Source organism: Peromyscus californicus, unplaced genomic scaffold, assembly GCF_007827085.1.
Source record: "Peromyscus californicus insignis strain IS unplaced genomic scaffold, ASM782708v3 Scaffold_21__1_contigs__length_65335640, whole genome shotgun sequence".
NCBI lineage: Eukaryota > Metazoa > Chordata > Mammalia > Rodentia > Cricetidae > Peromyscus > Peromyscus californicus.
In genome coordinates this window covers 19,932,000-19,946,965 of record NW_026294514.1, presented here as the reverse complement: position 1 = coordinate 19,946,965, position 14,966 = coordinate 19,932,000, and the positions used below count along the sequence as shown (strand labels likewise).

Here is a 14,966-nt window from a genome sequence, read left to right as displayed (position 1 = left end):
GAAATATAAGAAAATGTGCTTGCCCTAAAGGAAAATACAGATTATTTAAATTATCTTCAATTAATTAAAAATTCTCTTCATTAAAATACACCACATAAATAAAGTAAATTAAAAGCCACAAATAAGGAGGTGATGCACTGTAAAAAACAGAAGATCAATTAGTATTGGCACCATATACAATCTTTTTTTTGGTTTGTTTGATTCATTTTTTTGTTCGTTTGTTTTGAGGCAGGATCTTACTATGTATCTCTGGCTGTCTTGGAGCTCACTCTGTAGACCAGGCTGGCCTCAAACTCACAGAGATCTGCCTGCCTCTACCTCCCAAATGCTGGGATTCAAGGTATGCACCACCAATCCTTGCCTACAATCTTGTAAAATTAACCACAAAAGACAAATAATTCTTCAGTAAAGGATGGACAAAGACACTAATTAAATTATTTATCATGTCTGTGTAAGGACATCTTAAACCTTATGTTGAAATACAAAGTTGGTCACTTTGGGGCACCAGACTGGTAAAAACAATGATGTGAACAAGTAAAAAACAGAAGCAAGAACACAGACTAGTACAAACTTTCCTTACACAATTGGCACCTGTGTAGAATTCTTGCAATTATTTGGTTTTACACCAAATGCAAAATTATAATCAAAATTGAATTCTTCTGTATATCTAGAAGACTATTGTGAATCAAGGCCCATGTACACTAACATTTATGGGAGCATAATCCAGAACCATCAAACTTCTGAAAAAAAATCATAGAAATGTCTTGCTAAAATGAAATGAATTTACAACTTGTGCTGTAGTTAATGAAACTATTCTTGAGTGAAAATTCATGTAGTAGCACTAACTGCATCAGGAGAAGCCCAATACTGAACGGAAAGGAACGCACGACTACACATCAAGAAATTTCCGAATCAAGTAGAAGAAAGCAAAACAAAGCACCATAACACAGCAGCGGTTCTGGTTGGCACAGGGACGCCATTAGATCAGAGGGTAGGAATCCTAAAGTCACTGGGAATGTCCTATGCTTCAGGTCTGTCATGGATATGACTGATTTTTTTTCTTTAATTCGACCTATTTATAAGGCCAAATACTTGAATGCGAATTAGATTTTCTCCAATCACAGATGAGGGAGAATTCTACAATCCAACGCATGGGATGTGTTGATATTCCCAGAAATTGGTGCTAAAGCCAACTGACATCATTGTTAGCTGTATTCATGCTAATAAGTTACACCCAAACTAGAAGTCACCATCTATACACTTTACGAATTCTACCAGATAAATAAGGATAGACTGTGAACACAGTAAACACAAGCGTACCAAGACTGCTTCTTTTTCCTTTTGTGCTGGCAGATTATATAACTTTAGTGTGAAATGGATCCTTTTTGTAAACATGTCTTTAAAAAAAAAGTATTACAGTTGTATTTGATACATTTATACTAAAGAAAATGATTATGAGAAATAGCTGCATTGGCCTTAAATCAATGATCTTGAATTTCATGCTTGTAATGATAATAGTAAGATTATTTAAAACAAACAAACTTTCTTTTGTTATATTTGACTTTGCAAGTTTCTAGTATTTCCTTTACCTAGTAATACTTTCTGATTCGGATAAAAAATGTCAATTTGAAAAAAATCACATTTAAATTGTATGATCAATGAAGCAATGAAAACAAAAATTATGTTTTAATATAGAATTCAATTTAAGTCATAGGTAAAAGCAACAGGACAAAATAGTTCAAGAGAGGTAGGATAAAATTGACTATACTATAATTCTGAATCCAGTTCATGTTTCCACTTGTGTTGTTAACTACTTGATAAAAAGCAGATTTTACCACTATGTCTCGATCTGAATATGTGCACCTGCACCCCTGCATGCCTGCCTCTGTCTATCCATGTGTCTGTGTATCTATGCATCTGTGCATGCATACATATATATGTATAGTATGTATGTATGTGTGTAAGTTTACCTATATTTTCTATATCTTTGTGTTTCCATATTCTTATCTATATCATACATATGACTAAAACTACAAATGCATTAGAGAACACATAAAAATATTATAAAACAGGGACTTGATTCAAAATAAGAAGCAGTTTGGATTAGATGCTGGGAAAAACCAAATACAGAGGGGAAATCTGTGAACACAAGAGTAATCTTGAGGAACTCCTAACCTAGATCTATACTGACAAATTACAGTGTCACACCTGTACAAATGACAGCCAGCACCAAATGCCACTTCAATTCAGGAAAACAAAATACCTACCTACACATCCCTTTCTCTCAGATGACTTGTCAACATTTACTAGCAAATTTAGTTTCTCCACTCTTTCCTAGCTATGGAATGGTCCTGAGTATGCCTGTATTTGGGGACCATATCCCGAACACCTTCTTCATTGCGTTTGCTTTTATGCAAATCAATGAGTCACCCCCAATTGCCTGATAAAGGACACTCTTTGGCTTCTTTAAGTTTTCACTGATTCTGACATCTGGGATTTGGGTTTCCGAACTTGGGCGCAATGCTTGGTCTTTTCTAGAATTAAAGACTCCCAGGTATGGAAACCCCTCCTAGCCCCACCCACCCACTGCTCCAGGGCTGCACATTGCCCCCAGTACATATAATTATTGATGAAGAGTGTATTTCCTTCCCCACCCTACACAGGTCACTCCATCAGTGTGTTTCCACATGTGTCTCTGCTTGGAGGCAAAGAGACATTAATTGTGCACTGAACCAACCATTTTCTGTTGTTTACCACGGAATTTATGAGATTAGAAAGAACAAACACTGCTAGAGGAGGTACTGCCGGAAAAGGAGGAAATGAGAACTCAGTGATCTGGGAACTCTCCAGTCACAGCTTTACATTTAGGGACATGAGGGAAAAAAAAATCTCTATTTGCTGTGTTTTTGTCCAATCCAATGGTAGGAGTCACAATGAAGAGAGTCTCTTTGTGGCTGAAAACTCCTGTACCACATTTCTATAGCAAGTAAGGGGTACAGCAGTTGGAAATTGGGCAAGTATGGAATAATTTTAATGAGAGTAAATGAAACTCCACCACCGAGAAAATTTAAATATCAAATTGACCATCAATATTGTAATTAAAATTGTCTTGATTTGGAAACAAGCATTAGTTTGTTCCAATGAGATTCTTTTTCAGCTCCCTCTGGGTGTTCTTCCTGTGACAAGCCATGTGTTTCTGCAGGCCCACATATCTTAATATAAATGCTAAGAGTTTTCCACATGGGAAGCAATGGTGAACAGGTTCCTTCTGGCTTTCCATCATCAATGAATATAAATGAAGTAATTCCAGTTGCTTGATGAGTCTCCTTGCTAGTGATGACACATTTATCGAGGTAGAGTTCCTGAGGTTTTATAGATCAGTTCTGTGGGAAATCCATTAATTTTCTGATATACGTGTTAAATTTTGTCTATAACTGTGCTTTTCTTGGGAGAATTTTCACAACTTTCATCCAAATCTAAAAGAATCAGTGTTGCCAAATGTTAAGAATCATTGGTTTGGAAAATGAATGTGGTGTGGATACTCGAAATTGAAAATAGTTCAGGTTTTCCTATTATGATAAATTCTTATCATGTATTTCTATAATAATAAATATCTTTAAAGGGCCAAATGTTTTTTGAATCATTAAAAATTATTCACAACGTACTTGATTATAGGAGGCCACATACATATATTTTCAATGTGTCTTGATACTAATTTTGATTTATTTAAATAATTGCTTGACAGAGAAAGCATATGGTGTTGCTATAAAAGTCCTGAATGGAATTAAAAGATTCTGCTCTGATCCCAGTTTTAGCACCAATTAGCATATGACCTTGATCAAAGTCACCTGAGCTGTCAGAGCTTTTCAAATTCTTAAAGTAGCTTCACATCATTTTTATTAAGAATCAACATAACAGAGTACAGAATATAGGTTCTCTGAGGACAGAAGACATGCCAAGGCCCCAGTCTATCCCTTGCTGGCTTTCAACCACAGGACTATAAGCTGTTTTTCCTGGTTCCAGGATTTCCCCGTGGAAATACACTAGGTATGCCCTAATGTCAATCATCAGCCTAGGCTGTGACACTCACTGAAAAGACCAGATGACTAGACACAGAAAGCCTGGAGAGATAAAACAAAACTTGGTTCTGAAGCTAAGTTTTGCATCTTTGTAGCTGCTAGTACAATGTTTGTTACAGTGGAAGATCTCAATGGATGTCTGTTAATTAGGAATTACATGTCAAGTATTTCGTAACTGATACCAAAGAAGATTCGGTAGTAGCATTAACCCTTATTTTACAGTTATTGAGCTAATAAATGTCAGGTTGATTTTTCAACTCAGGCATCCTGAGGTTGGAATGCTTTCATATACTAATGATGATATTGTTAACATATGCTACCTCCTAGTGATTTATTAAGATTTCCCTTTTTATTTACTTCTCTAACCTTGCCATCTTTTCCCCCCTTTTGACATTAATTCTGATAAAACTAAAGAGATATGAACCCATTGTTAGGGTTAAGACTGGGAATTCATGCTTTCCTCCATTGCTAGCATGAGTGTGAATAAGGGTGGGGGAATTCTGCAACTTACTAGGTCCAAGGCAGCAGCTAGGATGGATGCGTCAGGAATTGTCCCTGGCTCACAGCAGTTGAGCAGAAATTGAAAACGTTTCATGCCTTGTCGGATTGCTCCCAGATTCACCACATTTTTGCTTTTTCCACCATCTTGGTTGGGAGAAACGTGGTCATCGAAACTGTGGCAACCTGTAGGGGTTGTGTCATTATGAAAGGAGAGAACAAAATGGATCATAAAAAAGTATCAAAGTCATACTAGTACGTTTTCTGTACTGTTGGCCTGAAAACTCTCTCCCACTCTTTCCCCTTCCTCTGAACCTCTAAGGTGCTTGCTATGAACACATTTTTGACTTGATTTAATTGGTGACATGTAACAGATAAAAACTCAGGATTTTCACCCAACAGCTTCAACGTAGGGTCTGATTACTCCACTGCTGCATCTCTAAGCTGGTGAATAAGATTGGCAGAATTGAAATAAGCAAAAGTAGGAGCATAGGTTTGGGACTGACAGTTGAAGAAGAGAGTGCATGGAAATCAAAGGAAATGACAACAACCCAAAGATGTTTTCATCTCCTCCATGAAGGAGAATAGTCTACAATCGGGAGAGTCCAGCCCCTTTGTCATTTATGGCAATTATAATGAAATACCATGGGCCAGCTGACTTGTAAGCCACTAATATCTGCCCTTCACCATTCTGTGGCCTACAAGTTTGATCCTGGGTTGAAGTACTGTCGGTTCTTTCTGGTTTGGTTATGCCCCCAAATGGCCTTTCCTTGTATGAGCACAGAGATATCTCATCTCTCTGTTCTATAAGAGTACTAAAACCCAAACATGGTTGTGTTACCCTCATGAGATCTTCCACATCTAACCACCTTCCCAAAGTCCCATTTCTGAATGTTATCACAGTTAACAGCATGAACTTTGTATAGATGTAAACATTCACTCTATAGCTTATGGAAATCTATACTATATGGAAAGCATTCATTAACAAGGAACATTTACCACCCAACACTCTTGGGTTTACACTGCAGTTGCATCAAGTTAACACTCCAGTGTGCAGAAAGAACTTAGAGACATGGTCATAGCACCAGCCAGGTGACATGGAGCTAGCATGGCACAGACCTCAGGACACACATTAGCATCATTCTCAAAAAGCAAACAGAGAAACATTGTCTTTATGATGCTGCTGGTTCTGAACAGTAGAGAGATTGTCTCTGAAATTCCATAGGAAGTGGGTAAAGTGTGCACGAACTGAAATGATGAATCTGGCAAAGACCTGGGTTGTCAGGAAGAGCCTTACGAGGGGTTTTCCCCCTTCTTCTTCAGTACTGAGAATCAAATCTAAATCTTTATCTATTAGACAAGTGATCTACAACAGACCAAAAGTTCCAGCCTAGGAAGACACTTGAACCCTTATGCTAAAAACTTGATGTCTGTTCTAAATTCCGAGAGACAGTCAAGTGGATAGGATGATTTTTTTGTGATGTAATAAAGCTTAAGAAATATCATGCCTTCATGAAGAACATATCATGCCAAACTAGGTGACACTTAACTTTTGACATTATCATAAAGATATCAAGGACATCATTTCTGGTAAAGTTTAATGAAACTTCTGTAATGGGATGAGAAAATAATTCATGTATTATTAGAAAATTAATGGCATAGTTTGTTGAAAAGCTATGTCCACAAATTATTAATTAAACATATTCAGCATTAGTGGTTACAACTGTATCTTTTTCCTGCTCAGTAAGAAACTTGGATGAAAGCATGGAAATGCATGTCTCTTCAGATGGATCATCAAAGTCTAGTTATGAAGAAAAGATACAGAATTCAAACTGATTTTGAATTTGTCCTTTAATTTTTTTCCTGGACAAGTATTCTAACTGCATTCCATATAGCAAAATAATGAACCTTATGAAATGGAGATTCCATAGTGGCTACATCAAAGCCTATCATGATATTCATTGATAGAAAGATGAACTAGCAAAATTTGACCAATACAAACAGCTATGTGATGAGAACGTTGATATTTTTAAGTTCTCTCCATACATTTGCTATATCCATGGCTTAGTTATTGGCTACACTGATTAATTTCAAATACGGCCTGTTATATTCCATCTAGAGCTCCACAGTTTACCATGCTCACCATCTCCCGTGCACACACAGAAAAAGGAGTCAGAATGTGCTAGAACCAGAGAAGCTTCCATGAAATAAAAACTGAAGAAACCAAAGACATTTAGTCAAAAGAGATCAAAAGAGAGAACAGGAAATGAGCAAGAGGGGTTACGGTATTATGTGTAGCTGTGTATGTGTGGTAATGGATATCATCACTAGGACAAATCATCAAGTTTATGGGCAAATATATTTTCAGATTATAAAGAAAGATTTCCTAACAATTAAAGCTGTCTGGATCTGGAACAAATTGCTTTGTGAAGTTGCACACTCCCCCTCAGCGGAAGTATGCAGAGGGAGGGTGGCCACCTGTCAGCCACGCGATGAACAGAACTCTGAAGCAGAGAGTGGGTGGACAGAAGGTCCTGTGACTCTCAAATTCTAACAAAGACAAGAGGCCATGTCTTATTCTCTGTACACTCAGGGCTCACCAGGGGGTGAGAATCACAGTAAGGTTTCCATAAATGTCTCTTCCACAAAACTGGTAATAAAGAAGCTATAGATAGCAGTGAAAGACACATTTAAAGAACAAAGGAAAAGACAATACAAACAGAAAATGACCGTTTTTTTTTAAAGAGACAGTTTAAAAAAAAAAGAAGAGACAGAGCAGTTAATTTAAGTAACTTAAAAGAAGGAAAGCTGAATGGCATCCTTAGGCTATCGACATTTACCAAGACGCTTGAAGAAATTCTCCTCCTCTTCTCGGCCATTCTCCATCCCACTCCCTGGCCCACCTTCAGAGAGCTTGACAGCACTAGTGAACTTGACCTGGGGAAAAAAGGAAAGCCATTGGACATTCAGCAGCCAATCACTGGGTTATACTAGCCCTTGGTTTGAAGAGTAAATTGTTTAAGATGTGAAAACGATTCTGTTCTCTGGCTTCCACATCTAGTAAGTGATGTCATATAATATGCACCCATGTTCCAAAAAAGATGTTCACTAAAACTGCAGGTGCAAGGAATACCAGGTAAGAGATCAGAAGGTGAATATGAAAATATTTTAGTAAACAACTCAGTCATGTGCAGTGTTAATTTGGATGAAGTCCAAACTGAATGCCTTATTCATCCTTCATGAACTCAACCACAGTTGAAAATCAGATCAAAGAGAAAATTGACTAGAGTAACTTAAATTTATAAATCAATTTATAACCTAATATGCTCCCCTACTCTCCTTCCCTTCCTCATTCTTTCTTTTTCTCCTTTTCTCTCTTTCTTCACTCTCCTAGAAGTGAATGCAGGAATTGACACATGCTAGGCAAGTGCTCTATCACTGGGCCACATCCCTAGCCTTCTTGTTGACTTGTTATCTTGAGTTAGAAACTCACTAAATTGCCCAGGCTAGTCAGTCTAGTCTTGAAGTCATTCTATAGCCCTGGCTGGGCTTGAACTTAAGACTCTGCCACTAAGCTCTTCAAGGCACCACCAGACCTGGCTCTATTCTCTTTAAAAGCATTAATATGTCTTCATGATTTTGACTTTAGGTCAACTCAATAAGACTTAAGTAACTTAGCATAGAAAGGAAGTTAGAGGCAGGTAGACTCTAATAATTGTCTGATATTTTTGCAAAAAAAAAGTACATAAGAATTCTGATTATATTTCCTTAATTTCTGTCACTCTGCTATATCCTTCATATATAGTATAGCTATTTACTGCATCTTTCCTTATTTTTGTTCTTATGATAGTTTATTATGTAAATATTTTAGTTTCTATTGCTTGTCTAATTTCTGAACTTGTTCAATTCCAAAGTTTCTGTAACTCTTTCTATGCATTTACCTTTCTTCAGCCCCCAATAGTTTTTAATCAGTGATCTCGATGTTCACTTCATGAGTAATATCCTGTTTACCTTGGAGCTTTGCCTGATGAAAGACAGGCGATCCACAGAGCTAATGTCCAGGAGGTCCTCTACACCATCTGCCAGGCCAGAGAGGGAGGACCGCTTCAGCCAGTTTCCTAGTTAATGATATTTTGAAAAATTAAGCCATTATAGCATTTGCTTTCAAATGGATTAAATAGAAATGCCAGCATGTACTGAACTAGCAATGAAAGTCACATGCTCTAATATAAATAGAAGCAAAAACAAGTCGTTTTTAGTATACATGTTTTGAATCAAAATGTTCAGTGTTGAACTATAAAACTGCATGAGCACATAAGTGCAGGACAAACAGACCTGGTCAATATAAAAAGGACAAGAGGCCATGTCTTATTTTCTGCATACTCAGGGCCCACCAGCGGGGGTGAGAATCACAGTAAGGTTTCCATAAATGTCCCTTCCACAAAACTGATAATCAAGAAGCTATGCTAGACAAGTTCTCCAGATCTCTTGAAAACCTATACATTTTACCACATAAACAGTTCTCAAATCTGTCTATTTCTCTGTTTCTGCTTAATATACAATCTAAAAGTTCATTTGTTTATGCCTGGGCCACTAGGGGACTTTTAGTCAGATTCTCTTATTGACAAATATTCCCTCTAGCGCAAATGTCTTTTATAAGGTTCATTCGCTTGCATTATTGTGTTCTCCCTAACACTTTGGTACCAGGGTACCATGGAGGGCTATGGTGAAGAGCCACCCTGATCGCCTGCGATCTGGCTTGTTCTTCTGCTACAGTGAGTCAGCCATTTTCCCACTTAACTGGTTCCTTCCAGTTCCTCCCAGCCTAGGATCTTTGCACATTACCCTTGGGCTCCTCTCATTCTTTCTTCTGTGTATTTGGCAGATTTTAACGTCTGTCCTCCTCACCCCTTTGTAGAGGTCAGGCTTCGTTGTCTGTGTTCATAGCACTATGTGTTTTTCCTTCACAAAATTCATAGTTTGCAACTGTACTTAATTGTGAGATGAACTGTGGTAAGTGGCTCCTGCTCAAATTCAGCAAAGCCAAGAGCTGTGTATTTCGCACACAACAGAGGCATGTAGTAGGCATTTGGGAAATATCTGCTTTTAACACAAGCATGAATGGATGAATGGAAGGATGTCAGCCTAAGGCTCACAGCTTGAAAGCGTTTCTTCTCAGCACCCCCTACCCCCCACCCCGCCTGCCATGCTCTGTCTCAATTACTCATTGATTTGATGACATGATAATAAGAGAATCCATAAGTAAATACAGACATACTTTTACCTATGGGGAGTTTCAACTTCTTTCGCAAGGAGATTCTGCGGGATCGTGAGCGGGCACGCCGGTCTGAGGTGTTCCCTGAGTGGGCTGTGGTACATTCTGAAGTGTCCTGCTCGGACTGGCTGCTCGTGTCACTTGCTGCACTTTGGGATTTGAACATCTTCCGCCAGAAATCCTTCCGTCCCAGATTGCCCCCTTGCATTTGTTCATCACTACAGAGAAGTAGAGTACAGGGTTAAAGAACATCTAGCAGCTTGGTGCCCCCTCTACCCTCAGCTATGGTTTTAGGCAAATGGTGCAGAATGTTCTTTGATGGGCTGGGTATGAGAAGATTGGGAGTCAGAGTGGTCTTCAGGAGACCAAGGTTGACTCTGAGCTCTTCCTGGAAACAGTGCTGTGTCGGCAACCAAGTGGAGGTGGTCATTTTTTTTTTTTCAACTTTAATAAAAGACTAAATACTATTGCAGATGTCCACCTACGGTATAGTGCAGAAGCATTTAAAATTCCAGTAAACATTTAACTTTTTAAAAAGCATCCTCGCCAGGCGGTGGTGGCGCAGGCCTTTAATCCCAGCACTGGGAGGCAGAGGTAGGCGGATCTCTGTGAGTTCGAGGCCAGCCTGGTCTCCAAAGCGAGTTCCAGGAAAGGCACAAAGCTACACAAAGAAACCCTGTCTCGAAAAAACAAAACAACAACAACAACAAAGCATCCTGGCTCTTGTGCAATGTCCCACCCCTCCCTGCAACACAGTATCGTACTTGACACTCGATAAACTCTCAATTTGATGAAATCTGAAATTTCATCATCATGCTCAGGGAACATATCATTCTACAGCTAATTAAGTTGAAGAAAGTTGTCAAGTTTCAAAGTGACAATAGAGGTCCAACCCAAAAGAATAAGTCAGAAGTCCTGAAAGAAGGTTTTCAACTAGGAAAAGTGACTAATATTATGCAGATCTTTATTTTGTAATAATAATAATAATAATGATAAGCTAAATTCCCATTTTTTCATCCTCTAAATTAGCAGAGATTAAGGTAGTTAGAAGGAAAAAGCAATGTCCCACCATACTGCCATTGGAGAGAGAAAATATCTTGGTATTTTGGGAACATTAATGTTCTATGCAACAAGATATGTTTTTGAAAGTCAATATCACACCCCTAGACTGAGAAATTCAATTTCTCAGAAGTAATATCAAGGAAAAGATAGGACTGTACACTAAGACATGAAAAGGCAGGAGTGACAGTATTGAACAATGGATATAATTTCAAAGTCTTAAGTCTGGGAAGACAGCTGAATATATCGTGGGACTTTCATATGGTGATAGATTTTTGACTTTTTGTATCATTGGCTACAAATACTATTAGCCAATTCCCAGTGCACATTGTAAAGGCACAACTCTCCCATGACAGCCTTACAGACAGAATTCCTTCCTGGTATAAGTCATGTTTTAAGATGAATATGACAGGCCAGTACTATTAGGGGCAAAATTCAAAGGCTTTACATTATCTTGGCTCCAGTATTCTCAAAATAAAAAAAATGATTTAGTTGAAAAAAATCATATTTTAGAAGAAGGTTGACTTAGGCACTATTTATGACACATTCTAAAGTAAAAAGCAATAATCAAATGAGTAAAATAGGATAAAGTAATGTTAATAACCTTTAGAAGTCACACATGTGATCATGTGTCTGGGTGTGACTTTGCATGTGCATGCTCCAAAGTGTTCTCAGCATAAAACGCAAAAGGTTTACAGAGGTATCTTTAGCAGTGGTATTTTGATTTTTCAACTTCCCTTATACAGTTTTCTGTGTTTTCCATATTTTCCATCTTGAACAGCATGCATTACCATTGTAGTTTGGAGAGAAATGATGCTTAAAAATGTTCTAGTGGTGTTATGACACTTATTTATGGGTTTGTATGTAACTTTTATTTACAAGTTATAGGGTAGAGTCCTGAATTGATCCAAAAATGGACAATATTGCATAATACAACCATCTTCAGGAGACAGATCAGAATTCAGATTTTATCTCTCAAATGTCATCAAAGGACTAAGTTATTTGAAGTTCTTCTTCTAACCTATGGCATTATATTTATAAAGAGGTATATATTTAAATTAGATTTCTAGAATTGACTAGTCTGTTACTTAGGAGGGCAATACAGTGTGCCAAGCTCTTCTTGCCTTCTTGGAAGGAGAGGCACAATGGTGAGAGCCTGTAAGTGCACAGATGAAGAGAATCTCCAATATTCAGGGAAGCTGTCATTTATTACCTCCCTGAGAAACTGCTACATCAGCAGCAAGGAGCATCAGAAAAACAATCACATTAAAACATCATTAGAATGACCAACTCAGTGCTGAGTATTTAGGAAGAATAAGAAGCAGCAGGGTGAACAGGGAGGGAGAGAAAGAGAAACAGGGTAGAGGAGGAGCCAGGACTATCAGAGGGACTTCTCACCTTTCTCTGGGCTAAACTAAAGATGTTTAGTATGATCACCTCCTGGGCCCATTTAAGTGATAGAAAAGTTCCATATTTGATGATACACAACACTATTCCAAGCAGAAATATTAATGGCAAGGCATATTAAAACAGACAGACGCCAAATGCAGAGGAATTTGGTGTGTCTACAGAACACTGAACAAAGAGAATATTTGGAGTTCTAAAAAATCACCAAACATGTGTTAGCACAGCCAATTTTATTTTTAAAATCCAAATGATCTTTTAGAAATTTTCATTTATTAGATCATTTTAATAGTTGCCAATATCAATTGGGGAAAATATCGTGTCTCCTCTATTGCCTTTTAATGAGTCCTTTGGCCACTTGAACATGGAACTTATTTTACCAATTCTTTATGCCCCATTTGGAGCTAAATTTGGACCCTTGCTGTGTCTTTGAGGATATCCTTAAAGGAAAACCTAAACTTTAATTTTGAGGAAGGAATTAAACGAAAATGAAATGAAATGAGAGCTTAATGATAGCCTGATAGTTCCATCTTCTAATCATTGTATACCATTCATACATTGAATGCACACCATTCATTTATTCTTGAAACATATGTATTAATTTTCTACAATGAGCAAAGATCCATCTTGGTTCTAGGGCTTTAGCAATAAATCCATGTGGTTACTAGGCCCATTTACTTGACTAACTCTGCTAAAAGGAACAATCTCTACAATTCTGAAGTCCACAAGAACTGTGTGGGCATTTGTGGTTTTGAAGATTTCATTTGCATAGTCCTATTTTTGATGTGGGCTTCACAGTTAACTAGTTGAGAAGGAAGGATACTCTAATACTTAGAATATTCTGCAAAATTGCTAGAACAATAATTAATATTGAGTAAGGGCTTTGGGAAGCAAAATTGTACACCTACAATAACATATATTTGAAATGTACATTACTCTACTTGTGTGTAAATAATTCCCCAAAGAAAAATGAATAGCATGAGCCTCACATGGGCCTAGGCTGTGTATTTAATATCTGTAGTAACCCTCACACCTTCTGCAGGCACTAATGTGAGATGCTTTTGATTTTTGTCAGTATGAAAACCAGAGATAAACTGATGTTACAATACTGGAATGGATCTAAGATCACAGTGCTGTGGAGCAGAGTCTACATTTCAACTAAAATTCACCACTTTTGAAATATACCCTTCCTTTTTTTTCAAGAAAAAAAATTTATTGAGTATATTGAGGAGTAATTAATCCATTTTAAAATTGTGACTTTTTAAACAAGAAAGTATATGACACCTCAAATGCACACTACGTTTCATGTTTATTTGTTGCATAGCGAAATGCAGAGGTACAAGAAAGACAAGATGGAAAATACAATTAGAGATCCATTCTATAGGCACAAAGGTTGTGATTGGAGGCATTGGGAATATAATTGGAAGGGCAGAGGGCAATGTTTCAAGGAAATGAAAGCAAACTAATAAAAAACAAAATATAGAAACAAACAAAAACCCAAAAGAAGTTTAGAAAACAAACTTTGTTTCAATGTGAAGTGCCCAGTTCTCTGCATTGGAGACAAAACTCTATTCTACTTACTGTTCTGGCGTCTGTGAGGGGCGACCAGACATGAAGCTTCGACATTCCTCAGGTGCAGAGGATACCTGGCCTTTATCTGCGATGCTTCCTGCCTCCGACCTACACAAAGGGCACAATCCACCAATCACAATGGAGTAGGTCATCACTGTTTAATCTTCCACATGCTCCACAAAGCAAACCATTTGCTATCGACAACATATCTGGTTGTTAAAATTTCTCACCATGAGTCTGTTTTGTATGGAATTTATAGTTTGCTACTAGACTCATGACCTTATTTCTCACCAGTATTTCACTACAGCAAGCAAAGGCATTAGATGCAAGCAAGATTTTTAACTTAAGGGATTTTAATTTTTGCAAGGGCTGTCTAATATACAGTAGGCATGAGATAAATTCACCATTACTGGAAGGATAAACAACATAGTATTACGTAGCAGTTTTTCCTTGGAGTGTTGGGAATTGAATCCAGGACACTGTACAAGCTAAGTAAGTACTTTACTAACGAGCTATGTCTCAGTTCAGCAATTTATCTTTTTACTACATCTAGAACACCATTTACTGAATAAAAGAACATGGTGTCAGTAATTGTGCTTTCTTTTCTTGGTTAAAATATAAATGATATAAAAAAGGACTAAAACAAAGATAATGTTTAACCATGTAATCAAGAACTATAGAGTGAAATTGGAGTATATGAGCTCATTCCATCTAATAAATAAATAGTAGAGGTTTATTTAGCTCATGACTCTGGAGGCCTGGGAACCCAAAGGCAAGTGATGATGGCTTCTCACTGTGTTGCTATGGCAAAGAATGGTACAGGGCATCACAGGGCAAAACAGTTACCTGTCCATAGCATGCTCAATCTTATGACAAAGCCACTTCCATGATAATCTATGAAAACACTAATCCATCTATGTGGTCAATCTTTGTAACCCAATTATCCCAAAGTGTTCGCCTTTAAAAATCATTTATTTTAATACTTCAGTTGGACTATGTCAATGATACCAGTCGTACAAGATACTTTTACCATCCCTGCCCCGACTTTGTACCATATCAGGAAACACATGATGATAAAG

At 37.5% G+C, this 14,966-nt stretch overlaps 1 protein-coding gene across 8 annotated transcripts in view; it reads right to left on the bottom strand.

Moving 5' to 3' along the window:
* The window catches only part of Unc80 (unc-80 homolog, NALCN channel complex subunit), a 181,372-nt gene that overhangs the window by 114,741 nt on the left and 51,665 nt on the right, over positions 1 to 14,966 (bottom strand). For 6 of the 8 annotated variants that reach the window (XM_052749736.1, XM_052749735.1, XM_052749731.1 and 3 more), the window contains exons 18-22: positions 13,897 to 13,995; positions 9,856 to 10,070; positions 8,589 to 8,695; positions 7,418 to 7,514; positions 4,591 to 4,763 (exon numbers count right to left, since the gene is read on the bottom strand). In XM_052749736.1, the coding sequence (XP_052605696.1) occupies positions 4,591 to 4,763; positions 7,418 to 7,514; positions 8,589 to 8,695; positions 9,856 to 10,070; positions 13,897 to 13,995 (691 nt within the window). The remainder of the gene's footprint in view (positions 1 to 4,590; positions 4,764 to 7,417; positions 7,515 to 8,588; positions 8,696 to 9,855; positions 10,071 to 13,896; positions 13,996 to 14,966) is intronic. The other 2 variants (XM_052749733.1, XM_052749734.1) reach the window with 1 other exon arrangement.